At 40.1% G+C, this 15670-nt stretch overlaps 1 protein-coding gene across 5 annotated transcripts in view; it reads left to right on the forward strand.

The window, feature by feature from the left end:
• The window catches only part of prepl (prolyl endopeptidase like), a 70494-nt gene extending 55299 nt beyond the window's left edge, over positions 1-15195 (forward strand). For 2 of the 5 annotated variants that reach the window (XM_048536237.2, XM_048536238.2), the window contains 4 exons: positions 1517-1666; positions 2643-2763; positions 8682-8764; positions 13200-15195. In XM_048536237.2, coding sequence (XP_048392194.1) covers positions 1517-1666; positions 2643-2763; positions 8682-8764; positions 13200-13244 — 399 coding nt within the window. In that variant the 3' untranslated portion in view covers positions 13245-15195. Of the gene's footprint in view, positions 1-642; positions 825-1516; positions 1667-2642; positions 2764-8681; positions 8765-13199 lie in introns of those variants that run through there. The other 3 variants (XM_048536239.2, XM_048536240.2, XM_059648616.1) reach the window with 2 other exon arrangements.
• The last annotated feature ends 475 nt before the right edge of the window (positions 15196-15670 follow it).

Consider the following 15670-nt stretch of genomic DNA (forward strand, 5'->3'; position numbering starts at 1 on the left):
TGTGTACTTTGAGATTTTTAATTAGCACATTATTAATGAACTTAGAAAAAGGGCCAAAGACTATGAATCTCCCTCTCCCCACCCCATCATGTAGGCACACCGTTTTGGACAATATTTAAAATTGTCTGGTTTAATGCAAGTGTTAAGTAAAGCCCTTGCACTGTACCTTACTGTCACAGTGCTGTATCTTGGAATGCATTAATGGTGCTTTGTATTTAGTAGGGCAGTCAGCTTTGATAGGTGCTAAAAGTAGGATTACACATGACTAGAGTAATGTTCCAAAATAATGTTTGTCCAGATGTGAAATAAATGCATTATTTCACCATTATTTGCACCTAATTCAGAATATGCTCTTAAACTTACTCATAACTGGCCAACTGATTTAATAAAGGGAACTCCATTGAGTTAACAATGTTTCCAGGACAAAGCTATTTTGACTTAGAACATTTATGCAGTAAATGTTGGCACTTTCTTTAGTTGGAATGAAGATCCTCAGTCCATCAAGGAAAATGTATTCTTAAAAACAATTTTTGCACTTCATATTGGTTCAGACTGTGAATGGAGCAAGTCTATCGAAATGAAGTTAAGTTTAATGGACGTCTCACCAAGTTTCTTCATTGACCAAAATCTTCTAATCTTTAGATGCCTTTAAAAAAGTACACCAGAGCTTTGAGGTGTTCACTCTGGCTTGCCTGAGTGAAGTATTGGAAACGAAGTTTATCATATCCTGAAGGAGAAACACTGGAGATTGATCAGTTGATGCAGAAGAAAGGATGAATGTGCACCAGCACTTACTACTCGTTAATCAAATTCAAGATAGATGTGGGAACCTAACATCTTCACATCTCGGGGCAGCACAGTGGCTCAGTGGTTAGTTGCCTCAGCGCCAGGGACCCAGCTTCGAGTCCACCCTTGAGTGACTGTCTGTGTGAAGTTTTTACATTCTCCACGTGTCTGCTTGGGTTTCCTCTAGTTGCTCCGCTTTCTTCCCAGAATCCAAAGATGTGAAGCTTAGGTGGATTGGTCATGCTAAACTGCCCATTGTGTCAGGGGGATGTGCAGGCTGGGTGAGTTGTTCATGGGATGTGCATGGTTACAGGCTGTGGTGGGTCTGGCTGGGATGCTATTCTGAAAGTAGGTTTGCACTTGGGCCAAATGTCTGCTTCCACACTGTAGAGATTCTATGAAAACACCCAGCAATTACAGGTATACTGGTACAGCATGTAACAGAATTGATACTGATGAGAAAAGAATTAGATTTGATTCATATTTTGAGTATCCTGATTAATCTGCACTTTTGTGACACCTATCATCATGTCTGTCTGCTAACAGTTGGCTGTTGCACTTCAAATTATTCACTGCAGATCTTTATATATGGCTAGAGGAGACTGTTTATGAGAGAAGATTTGGAAAATAAGTCATTGTTACACGTTAAGTGTATTTGCCATGTTGTTTTCATGATAATATTAGCTTGTAACAATAATAATTACTGACTGGTGAGGATTTTTATTGGCAGGCTCCTTTCCTCGATGTTCTCAACACCATGCTGGATCCTTCATTACCGCTCACCATTGAAGAGCAAGAAGAGTGGGGAGATCCTTTGTCTGATCAAAATCTTTTTAAATGCATTCAAGCTTATTGTCCATATCACAATATAAAGCCACAGGTAATTTTGGATGGCAGTTGTAATGGTAAGAGTTTACTGTGTCTTAACCCTAACCCTAACCCTAACCCCATCGCAGGTTTGCTGAGTATGCAGTCCAGTAACATGAGAGGTGAGTTTCTAAACTCATCCAGGTAAGTGGAGTGTACTCCTTTATACTCCTTTCGATGGTGGACAGACTTTGAGGAGTTACAGAGTGATTTATTGCAGGATTCCTAGTCTTTTACTTGCTCTTTTAGCCACAGCCTTTATATAGAGTCATAAAATCATGGAGATGTACAGCGCGGAAACAGACCCTTTGGTCCAATTCATCTGTGCGACCAGATATCCAATATAAATGTCGTCCCATTTGCCAGCATTTGGCCCACATCTCTCTCAACCCTTCCTATTGACATACCCATCCAGATGCCTTCTAAATATTGTAATCATATCAGCCTCCACCCATTCTTCTGCCGTGCCATTCCATACACAGACCACCCTCTGTGGTGGCTGGTCCAATTCAGTTTCTCATCAATAGTTACGTCCAGGATATTGATAATGAGGTTTCAGTAATGCTAATGCTGTTGAATATCAAGGATCAGTGATTGGATTCCCCTTGTTTTTAAAAATGTAAGTGTAGTGGATACATTAGTGAGCCTGATACTGAAAGGCAATACAATTACCAGTGTTGAGACACTCTATTAGTCAGAACGCTTCCACTGTAGACATACTGAATGAAAACAACTCCCTCGCCACCATTGGACTTAATGGCTCTTCCAAACATTTCTCATTCTTGATTTGAAGTGGTGGATAATCAGTTCAAATTATATCATTTTAACTTAAATTTTAGGATATTATCGCAGCCATCACTGATTACAGTTCTTGTTGCCTGTGTTAACATTTTGAAATTGAGATTTGAAATAATGTTGTTTGAGAACTCTCAATTTTTTGAGAAGGTAATCTAATCAAGAATTAAGATTTTAATGCTGCTTTGTTTTAGAAATACCCATCTATATTCATCACCGCCTACCAGGATGACCAGCGTGTGCCATTGTCTGGGTTGCTAAGATATATCAGAAAACTGAGAAATGCTGTGGCTGTTAATGCATATAATACAACAGGTGAGATTGGTGACCTCTAAATATGAGGCGTGCATGTAAACTTCTTGTGCCATTTTTATCACTCCAAGCAATGCAGCGTTTGTGGAATTTAAAGGAAATTACTGATTTTAAGATTAAACATCTATTTACGTCAAAGCATATTTTGTCACATTGTGCCAAACCCACAATATAGTTTACATTTCTGCAGTATTAGAATCTCTGAGGGGAGTCAGCACATGATATTGTCACTCGTGTTTAGTTGGTTTTACACCACTGGGTAGCACTACCACGCCAAACACAAGAAAGGCAAAGGCACAAGATTGTGTTTACCACTTGTTAGTAAAGACTTTAGTTATAATTGAATATTTGGTGGTGGAAGTTAGTGCAGTGTTTATCTACTCTTGAAATTGTAAATGACAGTCACTATGTTCACTATTGTTCATATCATTTCAACAGTACCAAATGTCAGCTTTACACACGAGTCAATGCTTTTAAAAGACTTGTAGGAACGTGAAGAAACCTTTGTACCAGTCTATTATTTATTAACCAGCTATTCTAGGTTATTGAGCAAATTCTAGCTTGCGTTTGCATTCTTCAGTTTGTAACATTAGTTAATGATTGTACTTCTCATCTATGAGATGCTACCACTTCATTTCATGATAGCTACAAATAACACTAAGCATAAAAAAAAGTATTGCTGTTTCTGTAACAATTAGAAAGGATCGAGCTAAGACTTGTGGCTAAATGCCATGGAATATTTTCCTAGGTTTGTGCCTAAATGCACTAAGTGACAGTACGGCCATCCTCTGCATGATCATGAGTTTTACTCAGTTCCTCTCATTGACCAAAGAATTAGCTCTACTTTTCTATCTGTGACTTGGTTATCAGATATTTATTATCCTCGAGGCTGGCTCACTTAACATCATACAGCTAAGCGGTTAAGAGTGTGAATTATATTGTGACTTTTTTGAATGAAATTTGTTGTCTTCTATTAATCTTTTATCACAACATGAACAGTGATGTAAATGATGACTCAGTGTTATGATACCGACCCAGTACCGGGACCTGGCTTTGCTGGTAATCAACTATAAACAATATGGAGTTGCTTTAAAATTCAAGTTAAAGGAAATAGAAAAATTTAAACTGAAGGACCTCACTTGGGCAACCCACTACTGCAGTGTATTCCCAAGCATTAATTGTAGAAGTGTTTGCAATATGATGGAGGGATAATAGATCAAAGAAGAGTAAATGACCTTTGTGAACACTCCTGACAAGGCTCGCTGGAAAAATGTCAGAGCTAACACAAATACTGCATAAAGAATTGTATTGAAAGTATTTTTGAAAATACTGAAACATATTCTTCTAAAACCTCATGATTAAAATCTAGATGGATGGGCTGTTTTATATGATTTTTTATTCTGAAATATTTTGTCTTACTGTTTACAAGTATTTATTATGAAACTATTTGATTTCTGATAGACTCATAACCTTCTTTCCACTAGAACCAATATTTAAGCCTTTTTGATTTTGATTTGCCTTTTTACTTCTTATTTTCCTTTCTCTATGACAATGAAACAGATCATCAGCTTACAACAATTGTTTTTCTCCTACTCAGCACTATTCCTTTGTGTGAGCCACTCCAGGGCTTTCTCTCTCCATCAGTATGTGTGACACCTTTTCAAATCTACAGACTTTGCTTGTTCTGTCTGAGGTAGAATTTCCACTTTACCATTTTTCAGAATCAATTACACACTAGGATTTTGACATTTTTTCAAACTTCTGCTCATTCTTGTTTGTATATTTCCAAACAGAAGATCTGAAATGAATCTACACAATCAGGCAGAATTTTTTTAAAATTATATTTCTTTCAAATGATTTTCTTGATATACTTAAGTGTGGAAGCATTCCAGCTATCGTAAAAAATCCATTTTTAAGCACAATTTCAATTTACCACTTACGCGTAACCCATTTTAAATTACAGAAAATTGCTTTGAACCATTTGCTAGTGAGAGTAAGAATAAACCATTTCCTAACAGAGTAAAATAAAACCAGAAGCTTTTAAATTGTGCCTATTTGTATTTGTATCCAAAAGAACTAGTCTAATTTTTAAAGCCCCCTCAAAAGTCTACAGAATCAGTGGAGATGGTGTTGATTGATGTTTATTACTCACACCAAACATAATTTGTGCTTGTGTTCTCAAATCTTTTGTGTAGGTTACACAAATCTCAGAAAAAGTGCATAAAAAATTTGCAAACAAGATCACATCTCTCTGTCAGATTCTCTTTCGCCTTTCTAAATTTATACTCACCTTTCATGGAAACTTAAAATCAGAGTTAGGACATCAGATTTCTGACAATTGCAAGAGTTATCTCACCAGGATCGGCTTATTGTTTGGTTACCATGCAGTAAGGGTGCCAGGATTGGTACCATAGGGTTTAGACTTGGTTTGGAAAGATTTGTGGGTATCAAAATTTGTGGGGTGGCAGGTGGGAAATTCACTTGGTTGAGAAGCCTAATGTGCAGGGATGTAGAGAATAGGACCTGAGCAGAACAGCAGAACCCTTGATACCAGGGTCAGAGGGGGAGTAGGAGCTTGATCAGAACTGGATAAACCACAAAGATACTGGGGAAAAAAATAGCAGAATCATGATCACAGCCGAAAAATACCTCAGGTGCACTAGGGAGATAGACTGAGAATAAAAGAGAGACAGAATGGACCATCAGGGAACCTGAATATCTTGAAACACCAAGAATTAAAAAGTGGTATCAGCACAGGATGAGCATTTGAAGATCAGCCTGCTGCTTTGTCGAGAATGAGTCTTCGCTAACAGGGTCAGATTGATCTCCACGCCTGTGCTATTCCACAAGCGAGCAGGATCACAGGCATCTAGGATGGGTAAACAGTTGTTTGTGTGATAGTCCCATCAATACTGCGGAGTCTGAACTCCAATTATCTTGTTCATCCGAGCCATTAGACGCAGATCTTGCTCTGCCAGGACAGTGCAGCTGTCTATGTGCAATAGTTACCAACATTAAAATATCCCACACACAGGCAACTTTCACCCCCTTAAGATGACATTTGGGTCCTGGAACACCAGGTACTCCTGGGCAATCCCAACAGTAACAGGCCTGAACATCATACCACCATCATTACTCAGCAGGATCAATGCTATGAATTTGGCATTATTGCCTAAAGTGAAACACAATGGTCAAGAGATGGTGAATTCAAAGAATAAACTGGTGGTTACACCTTCTGGAAGGTAAGCCAGAAGTACACTGGTTATGAGGTTGACTTCATCTTAATAAAGGAACTAGTTGATTCAGTGATCCCATTGTGGAATAAACAAACATCTCATGATCCTTAGGCTCAATACACTATCGTCATCAGTACATATGCACTAATCCTAGAAGCAAAGGATCTTACCAAGGAGTCTATTCCAGCCTTGATCAACAGAGATGCTGACCTAGAAATTTAGCTTGGTGAGGAAAAGATGGCCATATGAATAAGAAATTACCTGTGGATTGACTAAAAACAAAATAATTAATCACAAATAACTTTCAGATCATGACTGCATTCACAGGAACATCACAATCGGCCAGTCATATTTGTGGAATACAGTAGACATTTGTAGACCATTGGAGTCAATTGGCACATCAGGAGAATTCACATCTAATTTCTGTATTTAATCTTTGGTACCATGGATCAAACAGAAAGGTAAAGGCTCATTGCAATCTCATTCTGCAGAGCAATTTTATTGTTGAAATGAAATTACTATAAACTAATGTTGCAGAGTAACAAAATTTAAAATGTATGAAATTAAATGGATTGTTTCACACAGTCACAGCTGGTGATAAATATTCCATTCCAACTCTGATCTATTTCCTGATCCAGAATAATTGTTTGGCCCAATCATCTGATTCTGATTTCCTTTCTCTATGTTTAGGATAGAAATGCAATTACTGTACTAACATGCCCTCACCCGCCCCAAACTGTGACACCACTAACCCTGTTTGCCCTGTGCTTTGCATATTCATGGGCTTAGAAAACCTCCGCACCTGCATCAAGAGTAAAGCTGTGCCATCCACTGCCTGCCCATCATTCAGGGAACAAAACAGTCCATGATGGGGTGTAAAGAGTCAAGACAGGTGGTGTGCTCCTTGTTATTCGGCTCCTCACCACCTTTGAGCAGAGGATCTGACTGTGACTGCCCCAAACAGGGCCTGGACCGGAAGCAGAGGCCGAGCTTGACGAAATGTGCCTAGCTCCTCTGAGCAAAAGCTATCTCCCTTGACTGGACTGAGGCCTGCTAACAACCTGGACAAGCTTCCTTGTTTTATGTTTGTACTAAATGGTGGGACATGATACTAGTAATGTGAGGCAGGTATCTTTGGCTGAGGGTGCAATGCACAAAAAGGCAAGACGGTGCAAGGCAGGAATGCTATGAGCATCCATGTAGGTTTGCAGTGAGTCGGTGCGGTGATGTAAGTGAAGGGCCTACAGATGCAGGTCCAATCCATTAGGTGGGTCTGTGCACCCATTACTTTTGCTGCAGCATTACAGCGATAGTTGCCAGCGTAGTCCAAGGTGAAACTTGAAATGCAGGCGTCTCCTATAAATGGGTTGAAAATGTGCCATGAAGTTTTCATAGACGTTGGCACATGTCGGATATCTGTGGATGTGTGATACCTTTTGGTTGAATCAAAAGTGTGCAACGTGGTATTCTTTTGGAGTAAGCACTGAGTTGATCCTACCAAGAGCCCTCTCTGGTTTCCAAGTCAAGGTTTCCCAATGGTTAGTTTATATGGTGAGTTTGGTAAGATTGCAACCCATGGCAAGTTGGACTGTTAACAAGGCATTTTACAAGCAATAAAGGTGTTCAATTTGGAGCTCAGTCAGGGGAGGCAATGGCCCAGTGGCATTATCACTGAACTGTTAATCCAGAGACCAGACAACATTCTGGGGACCTGGTTCAAATCTTGCCACAGCAGATGGTGGAATTTGAATTCAATAAATATCTGGAATTATGAATCTACTGATGACCATGTCTCCATTGTCGATTATCAGAACAACCCATCTGGTTCACTAGTGTCCTTTAGGGAAGGAAACTGCCATCCTTACCTGGTCTGGCCTACCTGTGACTCCAGACCCACAACAATGCAGTTCACTCTGAACTCCCCTCTGGGCAATTATGGATGGGCAATAAATGCTGCCTGCCCAGTGACGTACTCATCTCATGAATGAATGAAGAAAAGCTCACCACTGCCACTCAAGAATCTCACCAAGCTCTTTAAACATCACAAGGATGTGGCAGTAAGATGATCTCTCCATTTTGCCTGATTCTACCATTCATGTCACTTAGCCCAGATTGCTCAGAGTCTGGTAAGATTCCACTCTATCTGTGGAAATGATGTGCAGACTCACTGCACGAATAATGAATGGTTAATAATGAGAACACTGTGTGCACTGAGATTAATTTTGATCATTTACAATATAAATAATCACGTATGCAACTTTTTTTGACTCTTATATGAAAAGGGGAATGTTTGTGATATAAATGCAGTCAGTATTTTACCAATGTCCCTCCAGGATTGCTGTAATCATATGATCTCTACCATGAGGCACCGACAGCAAGTATCTTTCTTACAGAAAGTTCAGTAAAGATACAGCAGAAGCCAGACTGTTTGTATTATGAACTTGTAACATCAATTCACATACACTTTTTTTATGTAAGAAAATTAAACTCTGTGACATTTTAAATGGAAGTGGAAAGAATCAAATTACCTGTTAACCTTTAAAATATCAGTACAATGCAACATTTTGACAGGCCTGGTCAGTTAGGTCTAATTGAAATGAACTACGTCTGTTTAATAATTGAGTCAAATAACATACTGTGCAAAGATTTTTCTAATTTTTGTTTTGCATATTGTTTCAATTGAAGATAAATTGCCGAACATCATTTTGGATATCCGACCTGGAGGTGATCACTTTGGGCAATCTAATTGGAAAGAATCAATACATGAAGTAAATCTTTTATTTTCTTCACGGTATAGCACAGTCCTCTGTCTTGCAGATCAGTAAGGTTTATTTTAGCTGTTTATATCCAAAAGCTGTATTATAATGCAATGATGTGTGAGCACGCTGATCCTGTTTTTAACAATTATTTCCTTTGACGGTAAGTAACTGAAGTATTAATTCAATGTCATCAAAATACAGATTTTTAATAGCCTGAAAATCTTAAGATTCTACCTGCCCTGGTCTCAGAACTGTCACTAAATTGCATTTTCTTCAATATGAGTGTAAGCTCTTCCATCACTAAAACGTGATGCTTAAGGCATATTATGTAATTTGCAGTGCAAATTTTTAAAATTTGCTAATAGAACATAGAACAGTACAGCACAGAACAGGCCCTTCAGCCCACAATGTTGTGCCGACCATTGATCCTCATGTATGCACCCTCAAATTTCTGTGACCATATGCATGTCCAGCAGTCTCTTAAATGACCCCAATGACCTTGCTTCCACAACTGCTGCTGACAACGCATTCCATGCTCACACAGCTCTCTGTGTAAAGAACCCGCCTCTGACATCCCCTCTATACTTTCCACCAACCAGCTTAAAACTATGACCCCTCGTGCTAGCCATTTCTGCCCTGGGAAATAGTCTCTGGCTATTAACTCTATCTATGCCTCTCATTATCTTGTATACCTCAATTAGGTCCCCTCTCCTCCTCCTTTTCTCCAATGAAAAGAGACCAAGCTCAGTCAACCTCTCTTCATAAGATAAGCCCTCCAGTCCAGGCAGCACCCTGGTAAACCTCCTCTGAACCCTCTCCAAAGCATCCACATCTTTCCTATAATACGGCGACCAGAACTGGACGCAGTATTCCAAGTGCGGTCTAACCAAAGCTTTATAGAGCTGCAACAAGATCTCACGACTCTTAAACTCAATCCCCCTGTTAATGAAAGCCAAAACACCATATGCTTTCTTAACAACCCTGTCCACTTGGGTGGCCATTTTAAGGGATCTATGTATCTGCACACCAAGATCCCTCTGTTCCTCCACACTGCCAAGAATCCTATCCTTAATCCTGTACTCAGCTTTCAAATTCGACCTTCCAAAATGCAATCTGGTTAAGAATAGTGAAGTTAATAATAAACATAATCAAATGGACAGCAGGAGCAATCACTCAGAACATTTGAACAAGGCAAAAATTGTTATATGCAAGAGGGAGAAAAGTAGCTTTTAATGAGCTAAGTGAATGAACTTTTAGTGATATGTCAATCTTCAAAATTTGCAATGGTGCCTCACAAAACACAGTTAATAGAAACAGGCATACTAGAGCAGAACAAGTGTCAGCTCTTAAAGTGTGAGGTTAGCAATTTAATAAAGTGTCCATATACATGTTTGTTGAGTAATTTTAATCACATTTAAGCCGAACAAAAGGCATTGTGGAAATACAAGGTTAAGCAGTGCTGCCTGCATTTGTGCTTCAAACAGGAGCAAGTGTTAACTGTCATTCATTATAAAGACATGGAGGTTGGAATTTACAGATTCCAGCCGACATATTTGAAAGTGCTCTTCCCACCAGGATCTCATCCACCCTCAACCAGTCTCGCTAATTTGATTGAGTTTTTTGGAGAACTGACAAAAATGCCTGATGAAGGCAGAGCAACTGGACGTTGTCTGTATGGACTTTAGCAAGACATTTGGCAAAGTTCCGAGCGGTAGACTGGTTAGCAAGGTTAGATCACATGGAATCCAGGGAGAGCAAGCCATTTGGATACAGAAATGACTTGTAGGTAGGAGACAGAGGGTGGTGGTGGTGGAGGAGTGTTTTTTCAGACTGGAGGCCTGTGACCAGTGGTGTGCCACAAAGATCAGTACTGGGTCCACTGCTTTTTGTTATTCATATAATTGATTTGATGTGGATACAGGAGGAATGGTTACTAAGTTTTGCAGGTTACACCAAAATTAGTGGTGCAGTGGACAGTGAAGAAGATTACCTCAGCATTCAACAGGACCTTGATCAGATGGGCCAAATGGTTGAGGAGTGGCAGATAGAGTTTACTTTAGACAGATCTGAGGTGCTGCATTTTGGAAAGGCAAATCAGGGCTGATCACTTCATGGTAGGATCCTGGGGAGTGTTTCCGAACAAAGAGACCTTGGGGTGCAGATTCTTGGTTCCTTGAAGGTGGACTCAGAGGTAAACAGCGTAGTGAAAACAGAAGTTGCTGGGAAAGGTCAGCATATCAGCATCTGTGAAGAGAAGTCAGAGTTAACATTTCAGGTCCAGTGACCCATCCTCAGAACTGGCAGTAGCTAGGAAAATGTCAGCTTATATGCAGAAGTTGGGTTGGGGGAGGGAGTAAGGAGTAAACAATAATGGGGATAGAGCCCAAAGAGAGAGAAAAGCAGTCAGACAAAGGAGTGGATAACATTTTGGCTAGGAGAGTGAATATCTGTGAATGGAGATTATTAGTGCTAACAATAGGTAGTATGTAATAGCAGACCATGTGATTACAAGGCCTTATGTGTGGAGTTGAGGGCTAGCAGATGGGAGAGATCAGGTCCTAAAACTATTAAACTCAGTATTGAATCCAGAGGGCTGCAGGGACCCCCAGCAGAAGATGAAGTGTTGTTGTTCCAGTTTGCGCTGAGCTTCACTGGAACACTGCAGTAAGCCTGAGACACAAATGTTGGCCAGGGAACAGGGTGTTGTGTGAAAGTGGCAAGCAACTAGAAGCTCAGGGTCTATTTTCGGGCAGAATCTAGATGTTTTGCGAAGTGGTCACCCGTTCAACCCTAATGTGGAGGAGACCATATTGTGAGCAGACTAGATTCTGAAAAATGCAGGCAGCGAGCTTCTTCACCTGGAAGGTCCTGGGATACTGAGGAGTGAGGAGGTAAATGGACAGGTGTTGCACCTTGAGCAGTTGCAAGGAATTGTGCTGTGGGGCTGTGATGGGGTGTTGGAAGTGAAGGAAGAGTGGATCAGGGTGTCCGGGAGGGAACAGACCCTACGGAAGGCAGACAAGGGAGGGGCATGGAATATGTGTCTGGTTGTGACATCTTGCTGGAGGTGGCGAAAATGGCAAGTAATGATCAATATTCCACAGGCAACTGCACTTGCGACATCCTGAGATGCAGTACCATGCGGCATTATGCGTACTCTCGACCTCTCTGTCCAACAACATGGCATCACGCTAGCTTAGAGTTGTACCACTTCACAGAATCTCTCTGTAGTGAAGCAGGTGTTTGGTACCCTTGCCTTTATTGGTTAGTGTATTGATTACACGAGTTAGGATGTCATGTTGCTGTGGTACAGGACATTGGTTAGGCCACGTTTGGAATACTGTGTTCAATTCTGGTCTCCCAGCTGTAGGAAAGATGGTAAACTTGAAAGGGTACAGAGAAGATTTACAAGGATGTTGCCAGGGTTGAAGGGTTGAGCTGTATGGAAAGGTGAATAATCTGGAGCTTAGTTTCCCTGGAGCACTGGGGGCTAAGGGGTTTATAAAATCATGAAGGTCATAGATAGGATGAATAGCCATGGTCTTTTTCTCAGTGTAGGGGAGTCCAACACTGGAGGGCATAGGTTTGAGGTGAGAAGGGAAGGATTTAAAAGGGACCTAAAAGGCAACTTCTTCACGCTGAGGGTGGTGCATGTATGGAATGATCTGCCAGAGGAAGTGGTGGAGACTGGTATGATTACAGTGTTTAAAAGGCACCTGGATGGGAATATGAACAGGGAAAGGTTTTGAGGGAAATGAACCAAATGTTGGCAAGTGGGACTCGATTAATTTAGGATATCTGATTGGCATCGACAAGTTGGATCGAAGGGTCTATTTCCGTGGTGTACATTTCCAGGACTGAGTGCAACAGAGATTCACCACTTTACGCCCTGAGATGGTAGGATTGTCTTACTAGAAGAGATTGAAATTGGAAGAATGAGTAATAATATCATTGAAACTTACAAAGTTTTTATTTTAGGATGGCAACATGAGAAATTTCGGGAAAATGTTTTAAGCAAGATACAAATGAGTATATGGAACACCCTATTAAACTGCAATAACAGTCTTTTCTTGAGGCTAACTCAGCACAAACAAGTTAACAAATCTAGAATATTCCTGTTTTCGCTAACTCACTTCTGTTAAGCATTATTTTGATGTTGATTGGTTGAATTAGCCTGAACAGCACACTGGAAGTTTTAAGAAATGAGTACATTTTCATCATTTTAAAGTGTACTTTTTAAAGAGATATTTTAATTATTTCTCCACCGTCCAGCCCTCTACACACTATATACAGAAATTTACACACATAGACATCCACCTCCTTGTGCTAGACATGGTAGCACCAGAAAATATGACAAATTTTGTAGTTGGAATCACCAAAATGTTACATTTATGCAATAAGAAATCATTTTCTGTCAATTGATTGTAATTTTATATTTTTATAGGTCGCCAGGCATTACGCATTTTTATATGAAGAGCTAGAACTTTAACGTAGAGGCATCCATTAATATTTATTGTAGGTCTTCTATACAGCTCTCCAACTAAATGTTGACATGGATTTAGTGAAAAATAATTCTGCGAAATAATTGTAATTAAATTCTATATTTGTGGAATTCATCCTTTTGTATTGATGAATGTTGAATCAGTATTTATTTTTGTAGCTAACCATGGATGTTCAGTGGTCATCTTAAAGTATTTTGAACCTTTGCTATTTCATGTACATGACAAAAATTAAGGTATAATGTCATGGAAATGTTTTAAATACCAATAAATCATTGTCATAAATTCCGTTTCTTTTATTTTATTTTTATTCACACATGCTAAAGAAAACAAGTAATTCAGCAAGGAAAGTCAAGGAACAATTTTATATTTAAACCCTTTGTTCTTGTTATGATCTTAGTTGCTGTTCATGATTCAAGGTAACTTTGTTTTTCTTCTTTCATCGGAATTAGTTGCATAATAACACCTCAGCAATATTTACAAAAAGCTACATCATTTAATGTGAAAATTGTATGTTTGTTCTACTGCCCTTGGCATTTTCTTTTACAATGTAACGTGATTTTAAATATATAGGTGTTTTATTACACATTCAAATCCTATGGTGTTTGTACTGCAAGGCCAGGACGTTTGTATTTTTTTTCCTGCTAGCTTTTTTATGGAGTTGCTCAAAAAGAAAAAATTAAGGGCAGCGCAGTGGCTTCAGTGCTTAGAACTGGTGTCTTCCAGTGCCAGGACCCATGTTCAATTCCATCCGCGGGCTATACTGTCTGATGAGTTTGAACATTCTCTCTGTATCTGAGTGGATGTCTTGTCAGGATAATGAATGGTTTGGAGGGGAATTTGAAGGTGGTGATATTCCCTTGTATCTGGTGCTCTTGTCCTTCTAAACAGAAGTGGTTCTGGGTTTGGAACATGCATTCTAAGGATCTTTAGTGAAGTTTTGCAGTTCATCTTGTAAATAATTCACACTGTTACTACAGAGCATCAGTGATGGAGGGAGTCGATGTTAGTGGATATGGTGCCAAGCTTCTTCAGTGTTGTTGGAGCTGCACCCATCCAGGCACTCAGGAGTATTCTATTATACTCCTTTCGTCGACTTTGTAGATAGTGAACAAGCTCAGAGGAGTCAGGAGGGAAGCTACTCGTGACAGTATTCCTAGCCTCTGTCCTGCTATTGTAACCACTGTATTTATATAGTGAATCAATTGAGTTTCTGGTCGGTGGTAACCCCCAGCATATTAATAGTGCAAGATTCGTGGTCGTTTCCTGGCACTAACGTGACTTTAACGTTACTTGCCACTTGTCAGCCCAAGCCTGGATATTGGCCAGTGTTAGACAAGTGAGGTGACTTCTAAGCAGCCATAGGAAAAAGTAATCCATGTGTTTAGACATGTTACAACACACCTCGGGGGCTTAGATCCTGGTCCTTCTGGCCCAGAGGGTACATTATCACTGTACCACAAGTGGCCAGATTTGAGGGCTAAATAAAAGGTCCATATTGGCATTTTAATTATGTTCATTACATAGTTAGCATCCAGTTGGACTCCCTATTTGTCTTCAATCCCAATCCACAGAGACCTAAAGACCTAAAAGAGGGCAAGGAGACATTGGGATCCTGAGTTCACCTACATTTCTGGAGATTTAACTCCTTGCACATCAGATGAGAAAATATTTTATCAAATGTAACACTGACAAGACCCACTGGCTCAATTTCCTTGCCAGCCAAGTGATAGAAAGAAAATTGAACTTCTGAAGATTACAGTCCGGAGCTACAAATAGTAACATCAATGTAAAGGTGCATGCTGTCATAGTAACTTGGACTCCAATTGGCTTAATGATAGGTGGATGCAGGGTGATGGTGATTGGTATATGGTCGAAGTGCTTCAAGGCAGAGGAGATCACCGGGGGTCGCAGTGGGAGAGAGGTCCACTGTGATCATTTAGGAGGAAGGAGTACAACTGCTTCAAGGTGAGCATCCTTGGAACAGGCTTCGCAGTAGGGTTTTCAGTGAATAGGATATAGCAAGAACTACAGATGCTGAATGTCAGAGTCAATACAGTGTGGAGCTGGAAGAACACTGCAAGTCAGGCAGCATCAAATGAGTAGCAAAGTTATAGTTTCAGGTACGGACCCTTCAGGACTGGGGACGGGGAAGGAGCTCCGAAATAAATCGGTGGTGGGGTGGGTGGCTGTTTCTCCAGCTCCACACTGTATCTCCAACTTCATACTGTATCATCTCTGACTTCCAGTATCTGCAATTCTTGCCATCTCCTAGTCACTGAAAGCCCTACTGCGAAGCCTCTTCTAAGGATGCCCACCTTGAAGAAGTTATCCTCCTTCCTCTGAAAAGATCTGAATGAGTCTCTCTCCCACTGCAACCCCCTGGTGATCTCCTCTGTCCTGAAGCTCTTCAACC

Source organism: Stegostoma tigrinum, chromosome 9 (genome assembly GCF_030684315.1).
Source record: "Stegostoma tigrinum isolate sSteTig4 chromosome 9, sSteTig4.hap1, whole genome shotgun sequence".
In the NCBI taxonomy this organism is placed as follows: domain Eukaryota; kingdom Metazoa; phylum Chordata; class Chondrichthyes; order Orectolobiformes; family Stegostomatidae; genus Stegostoma; species Stegostoma tigrinum.